Raw genomic sequence first — 27,976 nt, forward strand, 5'->3', positions numbered from 1 at the left:
TATAGGCACGATTGATTTAATCATCGGCCTTTGGACGCTGAGGAGGGCGGACTGAAAGTTCCAGCTGTCTCATTGCTAAGCTGGTCCTGACATGGCTTTCTAGTCATATACCCCAGGGCGCTTGAAAGGGGCATCATGTGACTCACAGAAGACCCTTTATTGCTCTTTTATTTATTTAAACTTTTTGTAAAAAATCATTTTTGTCTATTTATTTTTGGCTGTGCTGGGTCTTCATTGCTGTGTGGGCTTTCCTTTGGTTGCTGCAAGTGGGGGCTACTCTCGAGTTGGTTGCGGCGCACGGGCTTCTCCCTTGCAGTGGCTTCTCTCGTTGCAGAGCGGAGGCTCACAGGAGGCTCTCAGGTGCGTGGGCTTCAGTAGTCGCGGTTCCCGGGCTCGAGAGCACAGCCTCAGTAGTTGCGGTGCCCGGGTTTAGTTGCTCTGCCGCATGTGGAATCTTCCTGGACCAGGAATTGAACCTGTGTCTCCTGCATTGGCAGGCAGATTCTTGACCACTGAGCCACCAGGAAAGCCCACCGTTATTGCTCTTAATCACTTGAGAAATTGCAAGTTTTAGGAGCTCAGTGCCAGGAAAGGCAACTAAATACATGTTTATTGTTAATCAGCATATCATAACTCCCTTTCCTCTGTTTTCCCACGTGCCGTTTCCTCTCGCTGAAGAATCTGTTCCAGTCTCTTTCCCTGGCTGAGTCAGGCGCCATTTCTAGCCTCCCACAATACCCTTGTGTCCTGGCCTCAGTCCCAGGGGGACCCTCAGCTGGGACCCTCGTCGCTGGCCACCCGGCTCCCCGCACCCTCAAAGGAATGGGGAGGGCGTCTCCTTGCAGTCCATTGTCAGCTTTGTGATGGTTTTGTTGGCACGTAGCCACACTCCTCTGCCCCTTTACATCGTGTCTGCGGTGGAGTTGAGGCACTGTATGTGCGTGTGTGCTCAGTTGCTCGGTCGGGTCCGACTCTGTGACACTTTGGACTGCAGCTCGCCAGGCCCCTCTGTGGGGTTTTTCAGGCAGGAACACGAGTGGATTGCCATTTCCTCCTCCAGGGGGTCTTCCTGACCCAGGAATTCAACCTGTGTCTCCTGCATCTCCTGCATTGCAGGCGGATTCTTTACCTACTGAGCCCTCAGGGAAGCCCCTGAGTTACAGTAGCAGAGATTAAATGGCCTGAAAAATGTTGGGTCCTTTACAGATAAAGTTGTGGCCACAACTCCCTAGTGCTGGCTCAAGGAAGCTCAGAGAGGTGGTGTGCACCCCACCTAGGGGCCCAGACCCTGGAGCCAGTAGGCTCAGCCGCTCGCCGTGGGACCTTGAGCAAGAAACCTAACCTGTCTGAGCGAGCGCCTTTTCTCCTCTGAGCCTTCGGGGCGATACAGGGATTTTGTGAAGAGTCCATGGAAAGTGCAGGAGCAGAGCCTGTCACCTGGGATATGTTAGCTATGTTAGGCCCACCTCATGTCAGCAGGGTATGGGTGGGTGCTGGCCCTCGCAGCTTGTGGAAACTTGGCCTCTGTGACTTGGATACTCGGGGGCCTTGCCAGCAAGACTGGTAGGGTGTTTTTCCAGGTCCCTCCCCACACCCCCAGAGCATTGCATTCCCTGTAGAGTTGTCCCTGGTGATTCCGGCCCGTCGACCCCTGGCCCCGGAGCCTCAACGCAACAGACTTCTCAGTGTAGTGGGTGGGAAGCCAGCCCAGGGTGTCAGGCCGGGTCTAGGAGCAGGGCAGGCATGCTTGTGGTGGCTGTGGCCTGACTAATACTCCTTGATCTGAGTTCGTTTCCCAGTTGAGAGCCCGTCTTGGTGCGCTGCCTCGGAGCCTTCATTTCTCAGCCCACCCGTCCCATCACTGCAGGGAGGAGGGACCCGGGCCCTGCTCAACTTGACTGGGAGGGTATCCTGCACACCCTCCCAGCCTGCAGCCCCCTTCGTAGTCCCTCCCAGGTAGATCGACAGCCTGCCAGCCCTCCTCTCTGCTCTGTGCCAGCCAAGGTGATGAAGGTGGTGCGTTCTGGGTCGGTTTCTGAAAGCAGAGCCCAGAGACCAGTTCTGCCTCTTCCACAGCTCACCCGCGGGTGGGTCCAGGCCCCGTGGGCTCCAGGCCCCTTTCCTGGGGGAAGAAGCCCCCTCCTGGGAACCCCTCCCCCTGGGGGGCCAGGAGGCAGACTGTGCCTGAGCCCCAGCCCCAGGGAGGTGCGTGGAGAGGGGAACCATTGGCCCAGCGCGGCCAGCTCTGTCCATTGTCCTGAGGGCCCCTGCCAGTGAGGCGGGGAGAGGGGAAGTACAAGTGCAGAGGTCAGAGCCCTGCCCACCGTGGGCACTGGGGCGTGAGTGTGGCCTTGGGAAGGGGCTGGGAGGGGAGGTCCTTGATGGCCAGTCCAAGAGCTCTGACTTCTGAGGCTTTTAAAAAAGATAGGAGCTTGATTCAGCTTTCTTTTTCTTTTTTCTTTTGGTTTTTCAAATATTTACCGACCATCCTGTGTACCAGGGACTGACCTGTGGTTGTATAGCTATGATGTAGACAAAATGTTGGTCCCGTGGGCTTTGGGGGGCCCACCCATGATGAGACAGCTCAGGCTGTCCTTCACCCTGGCTTCCCTGTCCTGGGCCTCTAGATGCAGCCAAGCTTCCCTTGGCCACAGGTCCTTGTGGTCGCCTGCCTGGCGCCAGGCCACCGGGCAGCTGGTTGGGTTGCCAGGCTGTTCTGGTCTGGCAAAAAGGGAGACAGGCCTTCCCTGTCTGTTTGCCGCCACGCGGGAGTAGCTGACAGATTGGCTTTATTTTCTGACCCAGGAGCAGGCGTGGGTACTGCGTCAAGGTTTTGGGTCCATTCCTGAAACCCGTTTACAGCTAGACTCAGGAGCACCTTGTCTTGGGCCCCCTGTGGGTGCAGCCTGGCCGTGACCCTGGGGCTGCCCCCGCCCAGTCCCCTCTTCCCTCTTGCCCGCTGTCAGGAGGCTACACATGCCCTGCTCCCCTTTCTCACCCCCAGGAGGGGGCACCTGGCTCCTGAGGCGTGAGGTGGTCTGGTGGAAACCCAGGTTGTGGCCTCAGGAGCCTCTTCCAGGCTGTGGACCAGGCTTAGGGCTGAGACCAAACTAGGGGTGAGTAGGGGGCCCAACGAACACCCGTTGGCCCTTCATATCCAGACTCACGCATTGGGAACGTTTTGCTTTTTCTATTGAGATAAAATTTACATAACAAAAAACAGTTCAGTGGCTTTTAGTGTACTCACAGTATCTGGTAACCTCCACCTCCATTTCCAAAATATTTTCATCGTCCAAAAAGAAAACCTTGTTGCCATTAGGCAGTTATTCCCCATTCTCCGACCCTCAGCCACCAGTTTGCTGTCTGTCTCTGAATTTACTAATTCTGGATGTTCCAGATAAATGGGATCGTACACCTGTGACCTTTTGTGTCTGGCCTCTTTCACTCGGCATCATGTTTCTGAAGCTCATCCATGGGGTAGCAGGTGTCAGGACTTCATTTCTTTCTATGGCTGAGTAATATTCTATTCTGTGGATGGACCACATTTTCTTTATCCAGTCATCAGTGGACAGACATCTGAGCTGTTTTGAATAGTGACACTTTGAATATTTGCATACAGGTATTCATTTGAATACCAGCTTTCAGTTCTTTGGGGTTTATACCGAGGAGTGGGATTGCTGAGTCAAATGGTAATTCTGTGCGGCTGTCCCATTCTGAGTTCCCACCAGCAGGGTCTGAGAGTTTCAATTTCTCACCAGCATGTGTCGTTTCCCACGTTTTTGTTTAAAATTGTAGCCATCCTGCGGGTGAGCAGTGACCTCTGATTACGGTTTGAGTTGCAGGTGCATAATGAATAATGCTGTGCATCCTTTCACATGCTGGGCATTTGTATATCTCGGGGGAAACATTTCTTCAAGACTTCTGCCCATTTTTTGAGTTGGGTTATCTTTTAGTTGTTGAGTTCTTTATATATTCTGGACAACAGATTCTTATCAGATATATGATTTGTAAATATCTTCTCCCATTCTGTAGGTTGTTTTTTCACTTTTTTGATACTGTCCTTTGATGCAAAAAGCTTATGTGTGTGTGTGTGTTATTCTTTTTTTGGCCACAGCACATGGCTTGTGGGATCTTAGTTCCCTGACCTGGACCCATGGCAGTGAAAGCATAGAGTCTTAACCTCTGGACTGCCAGGGAATTCTTCCAAAAGTTTGTAATTTTGATGAAGTCCCATTTATGTAGTTTTCCTTTTGAAACTCTTTGCTTTTGGCATCATCTTGAGGAATCCATTGAAAAAATCCCAGGTCTCAGAGCTTGACCCCTGTCTTCTCCTAAGAGTTTTACAGTTTCCACCCTTAGGTTTGTTTAGGTCATTGATTCTTTTGAGTTGGGTTTTTTTAATATATGGCGTGAGGTAGGGGTCCAGCTTCATTCTCTTGTACAGGGAGACCCAGTTGTCCCAGCACCATTTGTTGAAGAGACTATATTCTACCCCCCTGAATGTTCTCAGGACCTTTGATAAAAATCAAATGACTATAAGCAGAGGGTTTATTCTGGAGTCTCATTCTGCTGACATGACAGTCCATGCCTCTCCATTTGCCAGTGCTATTCTATTTTGATTATTGTACCTTTGTAATGTGTTTTGAAATCTGAGCCTGAGTCTTACCACTTTATTTCCAGATTGTTTTGGCTGTTATGGGGGTGATTGGGAACACTTTGCCACAGTTGTACTCATGCCTTTCTCTATAAATATATTTTGTTGTTGTCACTGTGGATTTGACGAGCCACTTGAAAGCAAGCTGTAGACGTCACAAGAAACTTCACTGTATTTCCATATGTATCTTTCAATAAAAGGGGCATTCCTTTACAGAAATAATGCTCTTGTCACATCTAGATCTTTTAAAGTTACAGCACCCGGGGATGCCCCTGCTGGTCCAGGGGTTGGGATTCTGAGCATCCAGTGCAGGGGATGCAGCTGTGATCCCGGGTTGGGGAGCTAGGATCGTACGTGCCGAATGGTGCAGCCTCCCACCTCACCGCCCCCACCAATAAAAAAGCACCTGTAGTCCACACATTTCCCTAGTAGAGCTTAATCGCTGTTGAAAGGTTTTCATTAGGCTGCATTTCAGGACCACACCTGGCGTTTGCTGGTCATGTCCCTTTAGTCTGGGGCTTCCCTGGTAGCTCAGTTGGTAAAGAATCTGCCTGCAGTGCAGGAGACCCTGGTTTGTTTCCTGAGTTGGGAGTCTCCTTCACTCCAGTATACACGTGTGTTCAGTTGTATCCGACTCTTTGTGACCCCACAAACTGTAAGCCCACCAAGCTCCTCTGTCCATGGGGTTATCCCAGCAGGAATACCGGAGTGGGTAGCCATTCCCTTCTCCAGGGGATCTTCCGGACCCAGGGATCGAACCCATGTCTCTGCTGGCTCCTGCCCTGGCAGGTGGCTTCTGCACCAGTGAGCCGTCAGCGAAGCCCTCCCTCCAGCTCCCCGCAGCTTGTGTCTCTCGTCCTCTTCAGCTGTGTTGAGGCGGCCAGGAGGCTGTCCTGCAGACTGCCATGTGAGCTGGCACTGTGATGGGACCAGGGCTCTGTCCCGCTGCCCCACACCCGGGCCACAGCATTGGGTCATTTTGTCTCCTGGTGACGCGGTGTCTCACTGTTTGGCTGCGGTGGGGCACCCATGCTTTTTGAGTGAATGACCAGTAACAGTGACAGTGGCGGGTACGGGGATGCAGCGCTTCCTGTCTGTGAGTTGGGTCTGACCCCTGCCCACCGTTAGTTCTGCTTGACAGGTGAGAAAACCGAGGACTCAGATCTGCCCGGTGACACCTCAGTGGCGTAGGCGGGGCGTGAATGCAGGCTCTCCGGCTCCCGTGGCCACACTCCCCATACGTGCACGAGAGGGACTTCCCTGGTGGGGGTCCAGTGGTTAGGACTTGGCATTTTCACTGCTGTGTCCCTGGGGTCAATCCCTGGTTGGAGGACTAAGATCCCACAGTGCTAAAAAAAAAAAAAAAAAGTCAAGAAGGAACGGGCTCAGCTGGAGGAAGCAGAGGCACCACGGGGATTCTTGACTCCCACCTACCCCTGCTCAGCTCTGAAGATGCCCCCACGTGACGCAGAGGGGCTGATGAAGGAAGGCCCAAGCCCCTCATCTGGACCCAGGGCACCCTGCTGTGTTCCTGTGACCCTCTGACCCTGCCAGATTGCCTTTTGCTCCCCTGTGTCTTCCCACCTTGGGGCGATGTGGGGTCTGGCGCCAGGAGGTGCTCCGGGAGGGAACATCCCGGCAGAGGTGCATGCCCCCCTGGGCCCCATCAGTGTCTACGCATCTCCCCCCCCACCCCCCAGTCCTGGTCGCCCTGTGGACCACTGTCTTTTCCCGCTGGACAGAGTGCGTCCTGGGTCCCTGCCAGGGACGCTTACAGGCCACTGCCTCATCCTCAGTGTGGGCCGGGCAGGCAGGGCACATGGAGCACTTGGCGGGGAGAGATTGTGGCACCCTGGGGGAATCTGGGGGGCCGCGAGGACGTGGGAAGGGTGGCCCTGGGACCTGCCAGCTCACGCCCGCCTCCCTCCCCTCGCAGATGAAGACGTGTGTGTGTTCAAGTGCTCAGTGTCCCGGGAGACGGAGTGCAGCCGAGTGGGCAAGCAGTCGTTCATCATCACCCTGGGCTGCAATAGTGTCCTCCTCCAGTTCGCCACACCCAGCGGTACGTGTCCCTTCTGCCCCGCGGCTCATGGGGTGTCCAGAGCTGGGGAGCCTAGGCTGCCAGCATGGCTGGGGGGCACCTGGAGCTTGGGTGAGTCAGAACCGGGTCATCTGACCCAGCGAATGACCCATCCACATCAGAAGTATTCCCCAGTAGAAATATGTCCACAGTAAGTACGTTCTTGCTGCCTGGATACTGCCCCAGACCTCGCCGGCTCCTTTGGGTCCTTCTGGGCTCGGGTCCTATGTCCCCTCCTCTCGGAGGCCTGTCCTGACCTCCCCACCACCCCCCAGGCCTCTGGGATGGGCCCATCAGGTGGGGGTCAGGGGCCCAGCGTTCCTGCAGCAGTGGATGGGGTGGGGCGAGGTCCGGAGGTCCAAATACAGAGGAGATGCTGGAGGGATCCAGCAGACCCATCTAGGGGACACGCAAGGTTACTGCTGGACTTGAGGAGCCCCAGGCGAGCGGTGCTGGTGGCCCCAGGCTGGAGAACCTTGGAAGGTCCAGAGGCTGGTCTTGGTCCCTGCAGAGCTGTTATCAGTGAGCCTGATGGTCGGCACAGGGGCTGGGGTGGGAGAGCCCAGAATGGGGAAGCCATCTGCCCACAGCCACCCTCTGCGATCCCAGAACCCCCTTACCTGTCTCAGTGCCTCTGATGGAGTGGGGAGACGTCCCCGGCCCAGACCCTCAGGACCGCCTCGCTTCGTGTGGCCCGGCTTCAGAGCTGGGAGCTGGCCAGGTGGGGAGAAGGCAGCCAGGTGACTGACCACCTCCCACCAGAAGGATTCTTAGGCTCCACCCCAGTTCCTTCTTTATGCAAAACCAATCCCAGTTCACTGTTTAAAAAAATAAATTACAGAAACACCACCCAGGTTATCAGTAGAAGTTCATGTTATAAATCCCCATTGTCTTTTTTTCTGTTCTATGGATAGTTGCATACTAATTTTTTGCCCTTACATCCTGTCAGTTTCTTAAATCGTGGTCAAGGATACATAACCATTTTACCATGTTAACCCTTTCTGAGCGTACATTTCAGCAGCAGAGTGCGTTCCGTCACCACTGTCCAGCTCCAGATCTTTCTATATCTCCCCACACTGTGTATTTTAAAGATACCGTCTTCTAGTTCACTTTGTTAAAATACACAAAAAATTTACCAGCAACCACGTTCAAGTGTCTGGACTCCAGAGCTGTTACAGCACGTTCACACTGTGGTGCGCCCATCCCCCCCATCCATTGCCAGGACTCTTTCTTCTTCCTAAACTGAAATTCCATACCTAGTAAACTCTCACTCCCCCTTCCTTCTCCCCCAGCCTTCACAGTACCACCTGTCTTCATGATTTGATTTTGTTTCTTTTTCTTGATATAGTTTTGTGGTTGGTATTTCATGCTGATAAACACAGTTCACTTGCATAATATCTGGTTCTGCCGACCGCTGGTGACTGGTCCCCTGACATGCTGCTCAGTGTCCCCTGGGGTTCCTCCAGTCCCCTCTGGACACTGGGGTGGTGTCCCTGTGTCCATTTGCCACCCATTGACACTGCCGGGTGCTGTGGGTGGACCTGTGCTTCTTTACTGGGGTAAATCTTAGAGATCTGATGCCCGGGTTACTCTTTGAAAGCTTTGGCCAAGCTGCCCTTTGGCAAATCTGCGCCTGGGCCCACTCCCACCAGCCTCAAGGAGCACAGTCGCCCTTGACACCTGCCTTCTCCCATGCCAGCCGCCACATGGCCCATGTGGCTATCCTTTTTCGTTTCCTTAGATTTTAACATTTCGGGGGGTGGGGATTTTCACATCACTCAGGCTCAAGGTAGAAAAGTCAGGTGCACACCTAAACCAAACCCCCTACCCCTGAGTGGGCCACGCATGACCTGGCTTCCCCCTTCCAGATTTCTGCTCCTTCTATAACATCCTGAAAACCTGCCGAGGCCACACCCTGGAGCGGTCGGTGTTCAGCGAGCGCACGGAGGAGTCTTCTGCTGTGCAGTATTTCCAGGTGGGTACGCGGCGCTCGGGCCGGCCTGCCGCCCTTGGTGGTCCCCGGAGGCTGCGGGCACCTGGGTTCCTATCCTGGCTCTGCCGCTTGCTCAATGAGTAACCGTAGACGAGTGTCCTGTGCTTGCTTGGGCCTCAGTTTCCTCATCTGTGAAACAGAGATGCCAGTGCCTGCCTAGAAGGGTTGTTGGAAGGACTTGAGTGCAGACGAAGCTCAGGTTCACAGGCCTTCTGAGTAACGATAGCACAGTTACTGTGTCCTGAGCACGGAGGGCATGCCAGGCACTGGCTCCAGCGCTTTGATGCGTACGGAAGCACTTGAAACCCTCCCAGTAGCTCTAGGAGGTAAGTACTATTGTTGTCCCCATTTTACAGATGAGAAAACTGAGGCTCAGAGAGGTTAAGTGACTTGCTCCAAGTCACACAGCTATTATGCAACAGAGCCAAGATGGGAAGCCAGGTCTGCCTGCTGCCCCGGCCCAGGTGCCACGCTGCCTCCCGACCGCCTGGTTGTCTTACAGAGAGACCCCACAGCACCTCACCTGCCTGGCGCTCTGAGCCCTAGGGTCCTGTTTGATCTGCTCCTCCGCTTCTTTGGGTCCCCTGAGATGGGGCAGGTGGCCCTCGATCGCAGAACCCCGCCTGTGGCGTGTCTGAGTTCTGGGTGGCTTCTGGGGCCCAGGCGCCATCCAGCCGCATCCTTTGGCCGCAGTGACAGCGGTGGTGCCCCCCTCACAACGGGGGCCGCCTCCAGCTTCCCGCTCCCCTGGAGCAGCTGACTGCGGAGAGGGATGCGGCCCCCCAGGTTGATCTCTGCCCGAAGCCGACCTGTGGCGGGGTCAGCCGGGGCCTCGGCTGTCTGCCAGCCGCGTGCCCTGTGCCATTGGCATGTCTCTGTTCCAGTTTTATGGCTACCTGTCCCAGCAGCAGAACATGATGCAGGATTACGTGCGGACGGGCACCTACCAGCGCGCCATCCTGCAGAACCACACAGACTTCAAGGACAAGGTGAGCCGGGTCGTCTGCGCCCCTCCCCGTGCCCTCAGGCTGCGCACCGGCCTCCGCCTCAGGGGCCTCTTCTCTTTTTCCTTGCGCATTGTTTTGTTTTTTCTTTCCTCGGACAGTAGGAGCAGAATCTACTTTTTGTAGAAGCCTGGTGTGTATCAGATGGGCACGAAAGGCCTCTGTCATTTCCCTCTAAAACAGCCACTGCCAACAGTAAAACCCTCTTCCAGATGTTTTCCCCTTGTGTATATCTGTATCAGCATATATATATATATTTTAGGGTTGTAATCTTTTTTTAAAAAATTTTTCTTTACTTATTTGACTGGGCCCGGTCTTACTGAGACACACAGGCTTTTTGGTTTAGCATGTGGGAACTGTGTTTTTTTTAGGTTCTTGCATGTGGGATCTAGTTCCCTGAGCAGGGACCGAACCCAGGCACCCTGCACTGGGAGCACGCAGTCGTAGCCACTGCACCACCAGGGAGGTCCCTCGGGTTATTTTTTGGGGGGTTTTTTCTTTTTAGTTTATTTTTTTTTATTGAGGGATAATTGCTTCACAAAATTTTCTTGTTTTCTGTCAAACCTCAACATGAATCAGCCATAGGTATACATATAACCCCTCCCTTTTGAAACTCCCTCCCATCTCCCGCCCTGGGTTATAATCTTTTAAAAATATATATATACAAAATACGGAGAAGGAAATGGCGACCCACTCCAGTATTCTTGCCTGGAGAATCCTGGAGAATGGATAGAGGAGCCTGGCAGGCTATAGTCCATGGGGTCGAAAGAGTCGGACACGACTTAGCAACTAGACTACACACAAAATAGGATTGTATTCCACATTCACTTCCTACAAAATACTTTCCCCACCTAATGTTGTGTCTTGGCATGTACTATTAAGTTACATGGACGAAATGGAATCTAGTCACTTCCCTAGTTCCTTTTAAAATGTTTTTACTGTTACTCATTGGTAGTTGACCCTGGAACAGCACAAGCTTGATCTGCACTGGTCCACTTATCCACAGACTGTTTTTGATGGATATGAACAACCATGGTACACATGGTCCGCAGTTGGTTGAATCCACAGATGTAGAGCCATGGACGTGGAGGGCCCACTGTCTGGTTATACCCAGATTTTCTACTGGGAAGGAGTGTTGCGTCCCAGATTCCTGTGTTGTTCAAGAGTCAGCTATGCGTTCATGATTAAAAAGAGACCAGATTGTATATATTCAGAGGGGAGAGTTGATTCCTTTCTCTTCCTGTGGCTTAGAGTTTGTTTTCCCTTTTTTTTTTTAAATTTATTTTTGACTGTGCGAGGTCTTAGTTGCAGCATGTGGGACCCAGTTCCCTGACCAGGGATTGAACCAGGCCCTGCATTGGGAGCAGGGACTCTTGGCCACTGGACCACCAGGAAAGCCCTCTGCAGTTTATTTTCCCTTGCCACATGGAAGTTTGTGGTTTTCTCCACACATCTAGGGGGTTCTCTCCACGTGATTCACCTGGATCCACCTTGTTCAGTTCCAGGGTCATGCCCCCCCACCCACCGTTGCTGAGAATACCCTCCCATCACTGAGCATCCCCACCCCTGGCCCAGGGCCTGAGCCCCCGCAGCCTGGGGAGGAGTCGTCCTCCACATGGTGGCCATCTCTGTGCCCTGGCATGGGCCACACTGGGGCAGCGCTCATGGCCCGGGAAGCCCATGTTCCTTCAGCGAAGCCCCTTCCAGCTCCTCCAGCACGCAGATCCATTTCCTTGTTCATCTAGAGCTCTGAGAGGCACTCAAGGTCCACCCCCCCCCACCCCCCAACAGCACCAACATCTCTATCAGGCACTCAACCGATGCTACCCCACGCCCAGAGCAGGTCTCCTTTAGCGCATGCGCGTCACCAGGAGACCCGTTTATCCCAGCTTTCTGCTCACGTGGTGGCAGTCAGACGAATCCAGAATACGGGGTAGCCCACCATGCTGTGGCCTGGACTCCGAGAGCCTGTGCTGTGGGGCCCAGCAGCCCTGCAGAGGGCACCCAAGTGGGAACCGTTCCCAGGTCTCCTCCCAGGCTGTGGGGATACCCTGGAGACCCTGGGGTCGGGGGCTGCCACTTTCTGCCGGCTGTGTGGTCCGGGCCAGTCGGCCCTGTGTCCGAGTGATCCTGCTGCCTGCAGGGCTCAGAGGTGTCCTGACCTAGCGAGCCCTCACTCCCACATGCCCCAGAGATGGCCCAGGCCATGCCTTCTTGAATTGGATCTCAGAGAGGGTACTGGTCCTGACATCCCCGCTGTGCTCAGAAGCAGAAGCTCCCCTTCTGCCACCTCTGGATCCAGCCTGCAGACTCCCGCTGGGAGCAGGCTTACGGGGCAGCAAGCCATGTGGAAGGACAGCAGGCTGCAGGGCGGGAGCAGGCTCAGCGGGTGGGTCTGCAGGGAGCGACGCCCCCATCCTTACTGTCATACCACTTCACCACTAGCTTGTCCTCACCGCCCCCTCCTCCCCCAGATCGTTCTCGACGTTGGCTGTGGCTCTGGGATCCTGTCGTTTTTTGCCGCCCAGGCTGGAGCGAGAAAGATCTACGCAGTGGAGGCCAGCACCATGGCCCAGCACGCCGAGGTCAGTGCCCGCTGGGACCCCAGCCTGTCCTCGTCCCCCCATTCTGGGCCTGTTTCAGCCTGGGGAAGCCAGCCCGGTTGGGAACCCAGAAGACCTGACCCCTGGATCCAGGGAAGCCTGGGGATGTCACTCTCTACTTGGGTCTCTTGTCCCCCAAACTGAGTGGTTTCAGGGGCAGGGACTCGCTGGGCCTCAGAGAGCCTCTCTTCCGTGATGAGTGGTTGCCCACCAGCTTCAGGGGTGGTTCAGGTCTTCAGGGACAGGACTGTGCAGTCACATAGACCAGGGTGGGACCTTGGCCCCTGGCAAGCCACCCGTCTCTCTGAGCCCCCCCTTGAAAGATGGACAACAAGAGTTCATTTTGTTGGTTTATGTTGTTTGGCACCGAAGCCTTCGTTCAGAGTTTAACACCTAAAAACTACAGACAAACAGTGGGGATGGCTCCGTCTCCCACCTCCAGCTCCCAACCACCTAGACCTCCCGGCAGAGGGAGCGATACGAATGCAGAAGCCCCATGAGCCTGTGGGCTCTCCACCCGCCCCTCCCACATGAACATCCACACCAGCGTCTGGCTCCTGTCTTTGCTCTCCTTATGGTGCATCTGGGTTGTATCTGTCGTGTGAAGAGCTGCGTCACTCTCTCTAGTGGCTGCCGAGCATCCCTTTGCCTGGCTGGACTGCTGTGTGTAGGCTGTAGTTGACACTGGGGCTGATTCTCGGTCTACAGCACAAACCAGTGCCGCCCAGAGGCTTTGTACCCGCCTCCCCCTCGCGGTGAGGTTACGTCTGTAGTGCACACCTCCCAGCACTCGGATCGCTGGGTCAGAAGGTGTGTCCACGCTGACCTTTGGTGGCCTTAGCCAGGCCTGCTTGTCTTCGTACCCGAGGTGACAGTAGGGGTTGGGAAGCTGCAGGAGGGCCGGCTCGAGAGGGGTGGGGCCGCGGTGACCTCCTGACGGGCCAAGGCTGCTCACAGCTACAGTCAGCATGCTTACCAGGGAGGCGGCGGGGGATCTGGTGGCCGAGTGTGGACTGAGGCCCTCCCCAAGAGGACCCCCATGACCCCTGTGGCCTGCCCACCCTCAGGTCTTGGTGAAAAGTAACAACCTCACCGACCGCATCGTGGTCATCCCTGGGAAGGTGGAGGAGGTCTCGCTGCCCGAGCAAGTGGACATCATCATTTCAGAGCCCATGGGCTACATGCTCTTCAATGAGCGCATGCTTGAGAGCTACCTCCACGCCAAGAAGTACCTGCGGCCTGGCGGTGAGTATCCCTGCTGGCATGGGCCGTTTCCCGGGTCGGGGGCCCCCGGGCCCCTGCAGGGGAGCCCCTGGCTGTCGCTCGGTCAGTGCAGGTGTGCTGCAGGCCCCAATGGGCCTGCACTGGCGGCCTGCGTGCCAAGGGCATCAGGGCCTTCACGCCCAGTCTCTGCCCTGACCCAGCCCCAGCTGACTGGGCCCCAAATGAGGCCACTCGTTGGGCTGCCTGGGCGTCTCGTGCCCTCAGGGGCAGTGTCCAGTGGGCTGTGGTCGGAGCCAGAGTTGTTTTCTGCTGGCACCTTCCTGAGGAGCCACCGTGGATCTTTGTCCCTAGCCTTATAGACTTGCCCTTGGCCTCATAGAGCCCTTCGCTCCTCAGGGCCAAGAGGCAGTGGGGTTGTGTGTGGGGGGTGTGTGTGAGTGGGGTGGGGGTTCTTGGCACTGGGGCGCAGCTGTGTGACCCTGTGTCTCTGTACCAGCCCGTCTGTGCTCTGGGGTCTCTGGGTCCCTGTTGACCCCTGTGTCAGTGGGGTCGGGTCTGCACCTGCCCCGCACATCTGCCACTGTGTCCATTCTCTGCTCGCCTCTGGCACGTGTCTCCGTCTGCGTGTTTTTGCACAGGAAAGGGGCTGTGTGTGTGCACTTGCGGCACAGGGTGACCATGGCCGGGGCAGAGCGTGGAGGCTGGTGCGCCTGCGGGCCCTGTGGGGCCAGAGCCGGGCTGTGGGGAGCGGGGAGGTGGCCGCCGTTCCCCACAGCTCTGTCCTGCTCTCCAGGCTGCCCTGAGGCTTGTCCTCCACCTGCTCTTCTCACGCTTGGCCCTGATGGTGGGCCGAACTGGCCGTGGTAGGAGGGCTTGGGGGGAGTGGAGTCGGGTTGATGGGCAGCGGTGACTCTAGCAGAGCGTGGTTTCCTCCTCCTGGGATGTCGGGCTCTGGGGTGCGGTGGGCAGCTACACACTCACCCCACTGGTCAGGCAGCCTGCCCGGCCCCCTCCCTCTCAGCCTGCGTTAGTGTGGCTTGGTTCCATCTCAGGGAGCTCTTTGAGGGCATTAAAGGGAACTCCCCCCCCCCAACCCCCACAGTTACGCTTGAGCTACCTGCAGGCAAGGGGGGCAAGAGCACCTCGCCTTCCCTGCCCCACGGCTGCAGCTGAAGGAAGGCAGATTCCTGGTGCCTCAGGAGCTCCTCCCTCGGACAAAAGGAGGGAGGGAGGGAGGCCCACATCTGGAGGCCAGGTGACTGGGGGCCCCAGACCTGGAAGTAGCCAAGAGCTCCTGAGCCCTGACTCTCCCCGCACTGGCTCTGACTCACCCGTCTGTTCCTCGAGTCATGCAGATGGAGGCCCCACCCCACCCCACCCCATTTCAGGCCATGCATGTGGCCCACCTTGCCTAGCAGAGGCCTGTGCAGGGGGATTCTGCTGAAGCCGTGATGGCGTAGCCTGGGGCTCACCCGCACCCTGTCCAGAGCACTTGCTTTTGTTTTCCCCACCGCACACTGGTCCCAGAGACACCATCCAGCTGATGGAGCAGGACCCCTGAGGCCCTGGCAGGTGCCATCCTGTCTCCCAGCCCTCGGAAGGCTCGGCCTTCCTGCCTCCCTGGCCAGCTGTCCAGGTGCAGTGAGGAGGTGGATGTCAAGTATTCTGTGGCTGCTGGCAGAGCAGGGCAGTGCCTCTGGACTGCATGGATGCGTGAGCGAGTGAGTGAGCGAGTGAGTGAGTGAGGAGCTGGGAAGGCCCAGAGTTGGGGTCCTGGGGCCCTCTGAGGCTCTGCCAGGCCCTGCTGATGTCCCACCCTGATGCCAGCACCCCTCCCTGCCCCCACTCCCAGGAAACATGTTCCCCACCATTGGTGACGTCCACCTGGCACCCTTCACTGACGAGCAGCTCTACATGGAGCAATTCACCAAGGCCAACTTCTGGTGAGTGTGCCCCTCGGTGCCCTGCCTTCCCGGGACGGCCCCAGCTCTCTCATTCCTTATCCTTCACAGGACCTAAAAGATTTGGGCTGGGTGAGGGCCAGCTGGGAGAGAAGGCAGTCTGCCCGCCTGTCTCCTGCTGCTGGTGACCTTGCCATGGGGGGCGGGCGCTTTCTGCAGGTACCAGCCATCCTTCCACGGAGTGGACCTGTCAGCCCTCCGAGGTGCTGCAGTGGACGAGTATTTCCGGCAGCCTGTGGTGGTGAGTGAGGGCACTCCTGGAGTTAGCGCTGGACATGGCCCTCATCTGGGGTGACAGGAGGGAAGCTTTCTTGTCAGGCCTGTGTGGTGCGAGGGAAGCCACTGAAGCTCTTGAGTTTCTGCCCCTGCAGGGAGCTCTCACACGGGGATGTTGGGAATAAAGTAGCAAGGCATGTAGAGTACTTAGCTCACAGCATGCAGTACTTGTTATCAGATGCATTGATCCTTGAGGAACTGATTCTGTTCGATTGACTTTCTTGAGATTTTTGAACTTACGTATAGATCCATGGTTCAAAAATCAAAAAAATACGAAAGTGGAAAGCCTCCCGCTTCTGTACTCTAACACACAGTTCTCTTTCTTATAGGCAAACAGTCTTTGTTGTATATCTTTTAGGAGTCTTATACATTAACCAGCATTTACAAATATATATTTTTTTTCAACCTTTTTTCCTCTCAAAGTATAGCATAATCAATGTGTTGTTCTTTCTTAGTTTTTCTGTATTCAGAGAACATACACTGTATGATTTCAGTCCTTTGAAATTTGTTCAGAGTTGCTTTATGCCCAGTATGTGTTCTCTCTTAGTCTAATGTTCCCTGTGTACTTCCTTGAGAAAATGTGTACCAATCACTTGTTGAGTACATTGTTACATTAATATCAATTCAGTCGCATTTGTTAATCATGTTGGTCAAGTCTTCTCTGTCTCTCCTGATTTTTTATTTGCCTTTCCTGTCTGTTACTGATGGTAGATTTATTTTTCCGTGTAGTTCTGATAGTTTTTGCCTGATTTTTTTTTTTTTTTTTACATTACTGTTATTAGGTGCATATAGGTTTAGGATTATTTTTGTATGTTCCTGTTGGACTGATCCTTTTGTAACTATAAAAAGTGTCTTTATTTTAAAAATGTCTAGTAGTACTGTTGCCTTAAAATCTGTTTTTTTCTGATAATAGTTTCGTTACTCAGACTTTCTTTGGTTAATCTTTATATGATACATATTTTTCCATCCTTATACTTTCAACCCTTTTATAACCTTATTAAGGTTTATCTCATGTAAATAGCATGTATTTGAGTTTTGTTCTTTAACCAGGTTGATGTTTTTTGTCTTTTAATTAGAATGTTTAGGTTATTTATATTTAATATAATTACTGGTCTTTATGGCTATAAATCTGTCATCGTACTATTTTTTTAAATTTATCCTGACTCTTCTTTCTGTTTAACTCTTTTCTTACTTTCTTTTGTCTTAATAAGGTATATATTATCCCCCCACCCACCCCCGATTGTTTTTCACTAGTTTTGCAAGACTCTAGGACAGCATCACTTTAAACATTGCCTCTGCCCCATGTTTCTTCTCTTGGTTCTCTATGTGTATATGAGACCTTCTCACCATGCCTCAGGTGATTCTTATACTCTTTTTTCTGTATTTTTCCATCTTTTTTCTCCCAATTAATTGCATAATTTTTACATTTTCTCCTTATTCGTCTCCCAGTTTCAATCTTCTTGACACTATATCTAATCTGAATATCTTAAAACTACAAATTGGTAGTTCCTTTTCATTGCCCATCCAACATTCCCTCCCCGATTTTGTAAAATTTCAGTGCTAGAGTTTCATGTTGCTTATTTTTTATTTCAGTTCTCTGAAATTTGTTCCCTCTTTTTCCTTGAACATGTTAAATGTAAGTCTGATCACTTTCAGTATCTGGAGGATAAGTGGTAAATGTATTTCTGCTCTTTCTTCTCTTGGTTTTTGGTTCTTTGTTCTATCTCTTGGTGTGCCTGGTCCTTAAGTGTCAGAACGAAAAATTATAGATGCTCTGGAGGATAATTTTCTTTCCAAGGATTTGTTTTTCTTCAGGCAGGTAGCCATAAGGACGTAGCACCTTGGTCCTGTGAAGCATTTAAGATATTTGGAGGCTGCTCTTTAACTCGACTTTGTTGCCATAGTGCCTGGCTTCCCTGTAAGGCAGCAGTTCTCAAACATTTTCAACCCGGGACCCTTTTACATTCATAAAAATGTAGGATCTCAAAGAACTTTTGTAAATGTGTGTTACATATACATATATATATAAAATTTTGTTTCTTTAATTCTTGGCTGTGCTGGGTCTTCATTGCTGTGGCCTGTCTTTGGCTGTGGAGCGCACGGGGCACTCCAGCTGCGGTGCGTGGGCTTCTCGTTGCAGTGGCCTCTCTTGTTGCGGGGCACTGGCTCTAGGTCACTTGGGCTTCAGGAGTGGCGCACAGGCTTTAGTTGCCCCACAGCATGTGGAATCTTCCCAGACCAGGGATCAAACCTGTGTCCCTGCATTGGCAGGTGGATTCTTAGCCACTGGACCACTAGGAAAGTCCTAAATATGTGTTGTATTGACTGATATACTGCCAATATCTATTGGTGTTAAAAACTAAACTCAAAAGAAACTTAAGAATGTACATTAAAGGATGACAGTAAAACCCATTAAATGTTAATATAAATGGCATTTTTTGAAAAGAAAACTATTTTCTAAAACTTTCCAGCAAGAATTAGTGTCATTTGAAATTTTCCAGTCTCTTTAGTGTCTGGCTTAGCAGAAGACAGTTCTGCTTCTTTTGTTGTTGTTACTGGATTCTGCTTCTGCATTCAATCTGTTATGGTATCATAGGTGAGTGAATGAATGAAAAGGACAGAAAACACCATAGAGTTATCATGAACGTCGTTTTGACCTTGAGGGAGCTCTGGAAGGGACCATTTTGGAGAACTACTGTTTCAGGGCAGTCTTCATGGTCTTAGTGAGCCTGGTGGTTCATAGGGCCCCTGTCCTAGCCTCCCAGTTCCAATACGGTGCTGAACCATATTTACATAAAAAAATTAAAAATCGTATTAAAAAAAAGATAGCTTCATTTAAAAAAGAAATCTTATTTCTATTTTAATGGGGCAGTAAATACATTTGTTCAATCAGCCATCTTTAGTCAGTATTTTTTTTAAAGAAGTCTGCTTATTTAATGTAATTATTTGGCTGAGTGGCATGGTCTGAGGGATCTTGGTTCCCTGACCAGGGATTGAACCTGTGAGCTCTGCAGTGAAAATGTGGAGTCTAAACCACTGGACCTGCGGAGAAGTCCCTTTGATTTAGCTTTTTAATCTCATAGAAGCATCCTTCTGCTTGGTTCCCTGCCTCCATCCCACACATAGCTCAAGAACTGGCAAATGCCAAGAACTAAAATCACATGTGCAGTGTCCACCTCGAATCTCCACATTTCCCTTTTATTTAGCATCTTGGCCCCTTGAGTCCTAGCTGCCTCAGTAATCCCAAGTTCCCATTTGGCTTTCCCCACACAGGGAGGCCTCTGAAGGGCCCCACCCAAGGGGAAGGGCACATGTCGAAAAGCACCTCTCCTCTCTCTAAGGTCTTGGCCCCAAAGCTATGGCTGCTGTGGTTGCTCTCCAGTGATTTCAGACAGTTTTTTTTTTTCATTCAGTTCATATAGTTCTTGGCAGCCTGACATGCAGTCTCCGTCATAGCTGTGAGTGGATGTCAGCATAGTTCCCACTTGATTTTTGTGAACTTGCTTAACAATTTATCTTGGAGATCTTTCCCCATCTATTCTTTTCATCCTTTTTCACATGTGTGATCTTTTACTGTTGGGCCATCACTAGTTTAACTTTCAGGGTGTTTCTACTCTTGGCAATTTGTAATTATGGGTAGAAGTTTTGTACATGTGCACATAGATTTGTAGGTTACAATCCCTGAAGTGGAACTGCCAAGTCTTTCATGCAGATGAATAGTTGTCATTTTGAGAGCTGTCACCTAATTGCCCTCCATTGTGTTAGACCAGTTCCTCCTCCCCCCAGCAAGGCTGAGAAGGGCAAACTGCAAACAGGTTTGAGCCAAATGGCCTAGAGGCTGCAGCCAGACTCAGGAAGAGGGGCGGGCTTCCCCCTCTCCTCACAGCCCCTGTGCCTGAAGCCAGGTCACTCCTCTGCTCTCTCCCAGGACACATTTGACATCCGGATCCTGATGGCCAAGTCTGTCAAGTACACGGTGAACTTCTTAGAAGCCAAAGAAGGAGATTTGCACAGGTACCGGCAGCCCTCCACCCCTGGCACCCCATCCTCCTGGGCTCAACTCCTTTTGGAGGTCAGGGTCACTGCCGGCTCCCTTGGGCAGAACCCTGCTTCCCAGGCCCAGTGGGCCGGGGCCCCCACACCCAACACCCACACACCCCTCTTCTGTCCCAGAAGCCCTGGTTCAGCTTCCCCAGAAATCACTGCCCTTTGCCTTACAGGATAGAAATCCCATTCAAGTTCCACATGCTGCATTCTGGGCTGGTTCACGGTCTGGCTTTCTGGTTTGATGTCGCTTTCATCGGCTCTATGTGAGTGCAACCGAGCAGAGCAGGGGGCCCCCCCACTCCAGCCCCAGGTGGTGACTCCAGGCCTGGCTGGCTCACATGATGCCCTGGGGGCTGGGAGGGCCTGACTCAACTCCGCTGGATGCTACTGCTCCTTGCAGAAGGCGGTGGGCTCTGGCCTTTGAGCAATAGACTATTGGCTGGGGGGGGGGGGGTAATACCCTGTTCAAAGTGACTGTTCTTCGGGGGACCTGATTGTGTTTCTTGGCGTGTATGTCAGGGCGAGTGGGCGTAGGTAGAACTTCCTGGACAGCCAGCCTGTCTGCACTCCAGGGGACCCCTGGATGGCAGGGGCCGGGGTAGGGGGTAGGTGCCTGGGGAGAGCTCATAGTGCACAAGGTGGGGGTCTAGCCCAGTCAAGGACATGCCTGTCCCTGCTTGGCAGAATGACCGTGTGGCTGTCTACGGCCCCGACGGAGCCCCTGACCCACTGGTACCAAGTCCGGTGCCTGTTCCAGTCGCCACTGTTCGCCAAGGCCGGGGACACGCTCTCAGGGACATGTCTGCTTATTGCCAACAAAAGGTGGGAGCAGCCACCGGGGGCTGGGGGGCATCAGGGGCTCAGTCCCTCCAGGCAGCCAGCTCACGGCCACCCTCCCTGTCCCCGCAGACAGAGCTACGACATCAGTATTGTGGCCCAGGTAGACCAGACAGGCTCCAAGTCCAGCAACCTCCTGGACCTGAAAAACCCATTCTTCAGGTAGGACGGGCCCTCAGCCTGCATGGGGGGCGCCTTCCTCGCCCGCTGCCCCGCGCCCTGCCCACGGGCCGTCTCTGCCGCAGATACACAGGCACGACGCCCTCCCCCCCGCCTGGCTCCCACTACACTTCCCCCTCGGAGAACATGTGGAACGCCGGCAGCACCTACAACCTCAGCAGTGGGATGGCCGTGGCCGGTGAGCAGCCTGCTTGTGCGTGGGGTGGGGGTGGGGTCAGGGTCCTTCCCTGGCCCGCTGCCGGTGCTGGCCCCTCGAGCTCTCCCGCCCTGACCTCTCCGTCCCCGTGCAGGAATGCCGACCGCCTACGACCTGAGCAGTGTTATTGCCGGAGGCTCCAGTGTGGGCCACAACAACCTGATTCCTCTAGGTGAGCCCCCAGGACTTCGGGCCTTCTGCCTCACCACCTTTGCTTCTTCCCCGGGGGCTGAGCTCACCCCCCCAAACTGCCTCTCCACCTTGCTCTGCGGGCGCCGCACCCACCCTCCCGAGTGTGAGCGCCCACCGCGCCGGGGACGTGGGCCAGGCAGGCTGGGGGCGGTGACGCCATCTCCTTTCCTTCCTTCCTTCTTCCTGCTGTGCAGCCAACACGGGGATTGTCAATCACACCCACTCCCGGATGGGCTCCATAATGAGCACGGGGATTGTCCAAGGTAACAGTGGGCGGGGGTCGCAGGGCCCCGCGGGTGTGCGTGTGCCCGGGCGCCCGCCTGCCCTCTGGCCTGTGCTCTTTCTCTCTGACTCTGCCATGGGCCCGGGTGGGCAAGGGGACAGAGGCGGCCCCTTAGTGCCCACCCCCTGCCCCACAGGGTCCTCCGGCGCCCAGGGCAGCAGTGGCGGCAGCTCCAGCGCCCACTATGCGGTCAACAGCCAGTTCACCATGGGCGGCCCCGCCATCTCCATGGCCTCACCCATGTCCATCCCGACCAACACCATGCACTACGGGAGCTAGGCCCCTGCGTGGAAGGACTGACAGCACCAGGAAACCAAATGAAGACCCCCCGGGCGGCTCTCACCCCTGTACTGGAGAAACCCACACCCGGCACAGCCCTCTTTGCTACGGGAACTTGAACACTTTTTTACACGACGTTGCCGCCGCCGCCCCCACCCCACTGCCCACCCACATCTTGGCCCCAAGCGCGTGTCGCTGCCATATTTTACACACGATCATGTCGTGGGAGCTCTGTGCCCCCCCCCCCCCTGCCCCCTACCCCGGCCCTCTCCACCCTGACCTGGGTTTGACATCTTCTGTAACAGGCGTGTCCGGGCCTGACAGCTGCAGGCCTGGCGGGGAGGGAGAGGGGCAGTGGCTGCCCCGCCTGGTCCCTTGGGCCGGTCCCCTGTCTGTCTCCAGCAGGGAAGGCAGTCCTGGCCCCTTCCTGGAGGGGCCTCCCCTTCAACTACCAGGCCTTGGTCACCACAGGCGTGACATGCTGCTTTTTTTAATTTTATTTTTTTATGAAAAGAACCAGTGTCAATCCACAGACCCTCTGAGAAATCAGGCCGACCGGGCCGAGCCAGCAGCCCCTCTCCCCAGCTCAGAGTCTCAGTGGCGAGGGGCGGCCCTGCCGAGTCTTCAGGATGGGGTGGGGCCGGGCCTCCGGAGCCCAGGGAGCCCCTCGGCCCTCTCCCACCAAAGGGTTCACCTCACACTTGAATGTACAACCCAGCCGGCTGTCGGGAAGGCCCTCCGTCCTCAGCCCCTGCCTCTTGCTGCTGTCCTGTCCCTGAGCCCCTGCAGGCCCCGCCGCCACCTGCACCCAGAGCTAGAATGGGTGGCCTGGGGGCCCTGGGCCTGGAGGGAAGGGTCAGCGTCAGCCGCTTGGGGCAGACGCAGAAACCTCAAGGGTCTGTCGTGGAAGGCGTCCTTTTTCCTTGTAGCTAACGTTAGGCCTGTGTACCCCCTTCAGTATTTGTAGATGCTCCTCCTGTCCCTCCTACTCTGACGGCATTCTGGTCCCTCCCCAGCCTGGGAAGGGGCCTTGCAGGGACCTCTCCAAAAAAAAAAAAAGGAAAGAAAAGGAAAAAAATAAAAATAAAAAAACCCACGGAAATATATGTTTCAGCACAGGCAGTTTTCTTCTAATTGTGCCCCCCCGTTTCTAACAACCCCAGACTTGGATGTGGCGGAGCTCAGGCTCAGCTCAAGGCCCGCTCTCTGGGTGCCCCAGGAAGAGCAGGTGCGGCCCAGGCTGGGGAGGCCCCCGGGGGCGATGGCCGCCCTGGAAGCTCCCTGCTCTGTCCCTCTCCCGCCTTTATATAAATTCTCTGAATCACCTTTGCATAGAAAATAAAAGTGTTTGCTTTGTAAGAAAAGTCTGGAAAGTAGCGAAATGATCTCGAGGTTTCAGGGGAGCCTTTAGTCACCATCTCTTGGGCCTGAAAGAGAGAAAGTGAGAAGTGGCCCTGTGGCTTCTAACCTTGGTGGGGGTGGGGGGCAGTTGGAGCTGGAGACCCTGCCCCCAGCCACAGCTGGGGACAGTACCTCACCTGCGGGCTCAGCCTTCCTTAGGCTGCCACGGACCTCGGTAGGGTGGGTGGCAACATTGTGGCTGGAGGCTGAGAGGTAGCTTGGTGGGGAGATGCCATGGGCTCTGGAGGCAGCGGCTGGAAGAAATAAAACTGATCCAAGAGCCCTGGGTCAGCATCAGAGCCGGCGAGCCAAGTCCCGCACCGAGCCCAGCCGGTGAGCACCCAGCCCAGTACCTTGCAGCCCATGGCCAGGAGGGCGTGGAGCAGCACCACCACCGAGAGCAGCACCCCAGCTGCCAAGCGGGTGTCCTCGCGGACAACGGGCCAGAGGGTAAACACCAGGCCAGCGGCCGACAGGGCTAGGGCCAGGGCCCCGAAGAGCCACTGCAGCCACGGGACAGGGATGAGCCACAGGACCTGCGGGTGACACAGGCAGCTGGCTAGCAGGTCGTCCCTGTGGCGCCCGGGACCCACCCATCCCCGGGCCCCACTCACCACGGTGGGGATGAAGACGAAGAGGGAGTAGCCATAGACGCACACGGTCTCCAGGAAGGTGTAAAGCCCCATGCGCTCCCGGACACCCTTGCGCCACCGCAGGAAGCCCCACAGCGCCAGCGGCACCAGCCACGCGTAGCAGTAGATGGTGATGCTGGCCACGGTCACTGCAGGACAATCAGCTTTTCACTCCCGGGCCCCATGGGACCCCCAGCCCTGCCAGCTTCCAGGCCTTGCCCATGTCACTTGCCTTTGTGGAACTGGGGGCTGTAGTGGATGGACGGGTCCCTCCTCTGGGCCAGCACCAGGGTCAGGTTGCCAGTGATGGCCAAGACGAAGGCCAGCGTGGCACAGATCCAGAAGGGGCCTGTAGGTGGAGCACGGTCAGGGCCCCAGGGTGGGCACCCCCAGGACTAGTGTCCTGCCCCATCTGGTCCCAGCCTCTTTCCAAACTCCAGCTGCCCCCACCCACAACGCTCCCTTGATATGGTGTCACACTGGTGACAGACTAGCAGCTGAATCCAGCCTTCATCCCTCATCTCTCTTGGCCTTTCAATGGCCTTTGACATAGCTGATCCCCCTCCATCTGGAAACACGCTCCATGTGGTTCCCATGATTTTACGCTCTTGCTTTTGTCTCATCTCATCCTCAGCCTCTTTGACAGGGATCCCTGAGCTCTTTAACAATGAGGGGCCCACCTGAGCCAGTTCGCAAACCTCCTCTGTGTTCATTCACCCCCTTTGTGAGCTCGTCCAACCTCAGGGTCTTCTGTCATCTCTGTGCCCACAACCCCCAGTGTCCCAAGTCTGGGCCTCTGCCCTGAACCTGGGGCTTCTAGTCAATGTTCCATTCCACCTAGCATGCCCACTCTTTCCCTTAGAATCTTCTCGCCTTTTCCCATTGATAAATGGAATTCCCTCTTTCTGGGGAAATTGTTAGTCACTCAGTCGTGTCCAAGTCTGTGACCCCATGGACTGTAGCTGTCCATGGAATTCTCCAGTGAGAATACTGGAGTGGGTTGTCATTCCCTTCTCCAGGGGATCTTCCCAACCCAGGGATTGAACCCTGGTTTCCTGCATTGCAGGCAGATTCTTTACCATCTGAGCCACCAGGGAAGTTCCCGCTTTCTCAGAGTCCAGGCAAAAGTGGGGGAGCATCCTTGTCACCTCTCCTTCCACCCCATGTCAAGTGGGTCAGCACACCCTGTTGGCTCCATCTTCCACATTTGCCAGGATCTAACCCCCATTCTCTACCCCACCAGGCCAGGCCCATGATCCCGCACGCGACTCCTCCCTGGTCCTCCAGCTTCTGCCCTTGCCCTCCACAGGGCCTGCAGCACCCAAGGGCACTTAGCTAAGATCTCTTCTCAGCAAAGCATAGGAGGCCCATGTGATCTGACCGGTCACCTCTGGGGCCTGCTGGCAGCTCATTCCAGTGCAATGACAGTGCTGCCCCGCAGTGCAAGCCTGTTTCCGCCACATGCCTCTTCTGTGATATTCTTTCCCTGGGTCTCACCACCCTCAACCCCGACACCAACAAGGCTCACTCCCTCACCCTCCTCAGAGGGGCCTTCCCTGAGCAACCCACACAACACAGCTGCTCCCACCCTCTAAACCCTCTGCTTCTCTTCCCAGCCCTGCAGCTCTCTGCAGCCTCGCTTGGCCCTGTCTGCATGAACAGAGCGTACATTTCAATTCTACCTGAGTGACTCTGCTTTTGTGCTTAGCTGTATACCGGGGCCTGGCCCTCTGTCAACATGTGTCGCATCAATAATTGAATGAACTCAACGCACGACCTCACTCACCATACAGGTCTGGCCGATTCCGCAGGCGGTGCCGTACAAAGTTGTGGCCGGGTCGGGGCAGCAGTGAGCCTTTGATCCGGTCCAGGACCTGGGGGGCAAGGCCAGGACCTAGGACAGAAGCCCATCTGGGGCTCCTCACTACCCACAAAGGAAAGAGGGTCACCCTCCTTAGGGGTTCCTTCCCTGCTGACCTCCCACCTCCTCTCTCCATGTTCTCATTTCTCTCCTGTGGTCTGGAGCCCCTCACCCTGGGCAGCCTCTACTCACTAACCCAGTGTCCCCCCACTCTGAAGGATGCTTAAGGGCCTGCCATCTTTTTCTTAGCTTCCCCCTCCTCTCTGCTTGACTGCCCTGGACTCCCCTGCTCTCCACCACCTCCTGCCCCCAATAAGAACGGTCAACAAGTCCTGGGTAATCTCCTTCCCCCATCTCTGCCAACATGTTCCCTACTCCACAACGCTGGTTTATTACCATCTCCCACCCTGGCCTCTAATTTCATGTTACTCAGTCCTTTCTTGCTCTGAACCCTTCCATGACTCCCCAGCACCTTTAGGAGAAAACCCACACCCCTTAGTATAGCTCATGAGACCCTTGGTGATCTGGCCTCTCTGCCTGGCCCCCGCCTCACTCTCCAGACTGAGAGGCAGCCTCCGCAGTGGTGGTTGCCTCCTCTCACCTCTCGTCCGCTGCCTATGCTGTTCCCCGTGCCTGGAACATACTTATGCTTCCCTCCACTCGAAGTCTACCTGCTTGTCTTAAGTTTCAGCAAATCTGTCGCCTTCTCCAGGGGGGCTTTCCTTGTCCACCATGTCACGCGCGTTCCCGTGTTCCCAAGAATCCCACTCAGTCCTCATCCATGCAGTGCACACAGTCATGTCCACCAGCCTGGGTGGGAGCTGTTCTCCCATGTGCCTATTGCCAGCATGGCCCAGGGCCTGGTGCACAGTAAGTTCCCAGTGAAGAGTGGCTGGACCCCATCCCACCAGCTTCCCCGGTCTGACCTGTGAGGTGTCCACATCGAAGAAGCTCTGATAGTAGCCAAAGGTCCAGAAACCAGGCTGCGGCTTCTCCTCCTGTAGGAGCTGCACAGTGCAGATTTCAGTGCTGGGGGTGCGGGGGTGGGGGTGGGGGTGGGCGCACAGGAAGGGAGGGTAGGAGGGACAAGACAGAGGCAGGGCCCAGGGACTTCTGGGACTCACCTCAGTCTTGTCGCTCTCCTCTACCTCATCCTCAGCTCCGTAACTGCTGCCTGAGTCCATGGCCACAGCCACGTGCCCCTTAGGGCCCAGCTGATCACTTCTGGTGGTGGTCTCATTCGGGGTCTGGGCCAGCAGATTAGTAGCTTCCTCGAACTCTGTCGAGAAGGAATATGGAACACAGGTGTATTTGGGAGTCGAGGCAACCTCGCTTCGCCCACAGCTCATCTGGGGAGACTGGCGTGCTGCAGTCCATGGGGTCGCAAAGAGTCAGGCATGACTTAGTGACTGAACGACATCTGGGAGCCAAGAGTAACCACCCCCTCCTCGGTATTCCCCCCAGCCCAGAGTTTCCTCAACTGTGGTGAGTGGGAAGGAGGCGTGTCCCCTCCTTCCTAACATAGGCCCACAATGAGGGCTGGCTCAGGGATGGCGCAGAGGCTCAGATTTGTGGTCCGAGTTTAAGGTGGGCGCGGTGCCGATGCAGGAGATGCAGGAGATCCGGGTTTGATACTTGGATTGGTAAGACGCCCTGGAGGAGGGCATGGCAACCCACTCCAGTATTCTTGCTGGGAGAATCCCATGGACAGAGGAACCTGGCCGGCTACAGTCCATGGGGTCGCAAAGAGTCAGACACGACTGAGCGACTACGCACGCACGGGTTAGGAGTTTAGGAATGGGTTTCATGTCTGTGGCTGTTCACAGCTGACTGGGGTTCGGGTTAGATCTGAGCTGCAACCTCGATGGGAGGTTTCGGCCAGTGGAGGAAACAGGATTCGGGCCGGGTCGCGGCTGCACTCACCGTGGAAGGCCAGCTCGTCAGCCGCTGCCATGGTCTCTCAGGGTCGTCTCCGCATCCCTCTGAGGATAGAGGCCAATCAGACTCGCTCTCGACACCAGTCCGCGCCCCTCCTGGACGCGAGCCTCAATCCCAAGCCCGGCCTGGCGGCTACCGCACCCACCGAAACGTGAACTCGCCTCTAGTGCCCCACAGGTGTACCCACGCCCCCCTTACCTGAAGCGATCTCAACCGGCGGGTCACGGACTCTCTGCGCCTGCGCGACCCGCCTACCCGCCGCAGATGACCCACTCAGATCGGACAGCAACATCCGGCGTCGGTCCGTCTGCTATCCTTTTCCGATGGGGAACAAC

General features: G+C 55.1%; 2 protein-coding genes across 5 annotated transcripts in view; one reads left to right on the forward strand and one right to left on the reverse strand.

Annotated features, from left to right (window-relative positions):
* Positions 1–23,173, forward strand: part of CARM1 (coactivator associated arginine methyltransferase 1) — a 42,241-nt gene extending 19,068 nt beyond the window's left edge. The window contains exons 2-16 of one of the 4 annotated variants that reach the window (XM_043911538.1): positions 6,591–6,716; positions 8,603–8,709; positions 9,612–9,716; positions 12,206–12,316; positions 13,402–13,579; positions 15,411–15,501; positions 15,679–15,760; positions 19,724–19,809; positions 20,016–20,105; positions 20,527–20,664; positions 20,752–20,841; positions 20,925–21,037; positions 21,150–21,227; positions 21,442–21,510; positions 21,667–23,173. In XM_043911538.1, the coding sequence (XP_043767473.1) occupies positions 6,591–6,716; positions 8,603–8,709; positions 9,612–9,716; positions 12,206–12,316; positions 13,402–13,579; positions 15,411–15,501; positions 15,679–15,760; positions 19,724–19,809; positions 20,016–20,105; positions 20,527–20,664; positions 20,752–20,841; positions 20,925–21,037; positions 21,150–21,227; positions 21,442–21,510; positions 21,667–21,809 (1,607 nt within the window). In that variant the 3' untranslated portion in view covers positions 21,810–23,173. Of the gene's footprint in view, positions 1–6,590; positions 6,717–8,602; positions 8,710–9,611; positions 9,717–12,205; positions 12,317–13,401; positions 13,580–15,410; positions 15,502–15,678; positions 15,761–19,723; positions 19,810–20,015; positions 20,106–20,526; positions 20,665–20,751; positions 20,842–20,924; positions 21,038–21,149; positions 21,228–21,441 lie in introns of all 4 variants that reach the window. The other 3 variants (XM_043911537.1, XM_043911541.1, XM_043911540.1) reach the window with 3 other exon arrangements.
* YIPF2 (Yip1 domain family member 2) lies at positions 22,289–27,976 on the reverse strand. Its single transcript, XM_043911543.1, has 10 exons — positions 27,840–27,976; positions 27,627–27,685; positions 26,828–26,982; positions 26,630–26,710; positions 25,629–25,716; positions 24,075–24,191; positions 23,825–23,991; positions 23,564–23,746; positions 23,348–23,479; positions 22,289–23,236 (listed from the first exon to the last, which is right to left on the reverse strand). The coding sequence occupies exons 2-9, from the start codon at positions 27,655–27,657 to the stop codon at positions 23,366–23,368; spliced, it is 936 nt and encodes a 311-aa protein (XP_043767478.1). The 5' UTR covers positions 27,658–27,685; positions 27,840–27,976; the 3' UTR covers positions 22,289–23,236; positions 23,348–23,365.

This window comes from Cervus elaphus, chromosome 9 (genome assembly GCF_910594005.1).
Source record: "Cervus elaphus chromosome 9, mCerEla1.1, whole genome shotgun sequence".
In the NCBI taxonomy this organism is placed as follows: Eukaryota; Metazoa; Chordata; class Mammalia; order Artiodactyla; family Cervidae; genus Cervus; species Cervus elaphus.

Excerpts from the sequence above, each read along its gene's own strand:
- YIPF2 (XM_043911543.1), bottom strand. The coding sequence starts at position 27,657 with ATGGCAGCGGCTGACGAGCTGGCCTTCCACG. Across the intron at positions 25,717-26,629 it reads TCGATGTGGACACCTCACAG|GTCCTGGACCGGATCAAAGG; the intron begins GTCAGACCGGGG and ends CTTGCCCCCCAG. Across the intron at positions 23,747-23,824 it reads TCGTCTTCATCCCCACCGTG|GTCCTGTGGCTCATCCCTGT; the intron begins GTGAGTGGGGCC and ends TGTCACCCGCAG.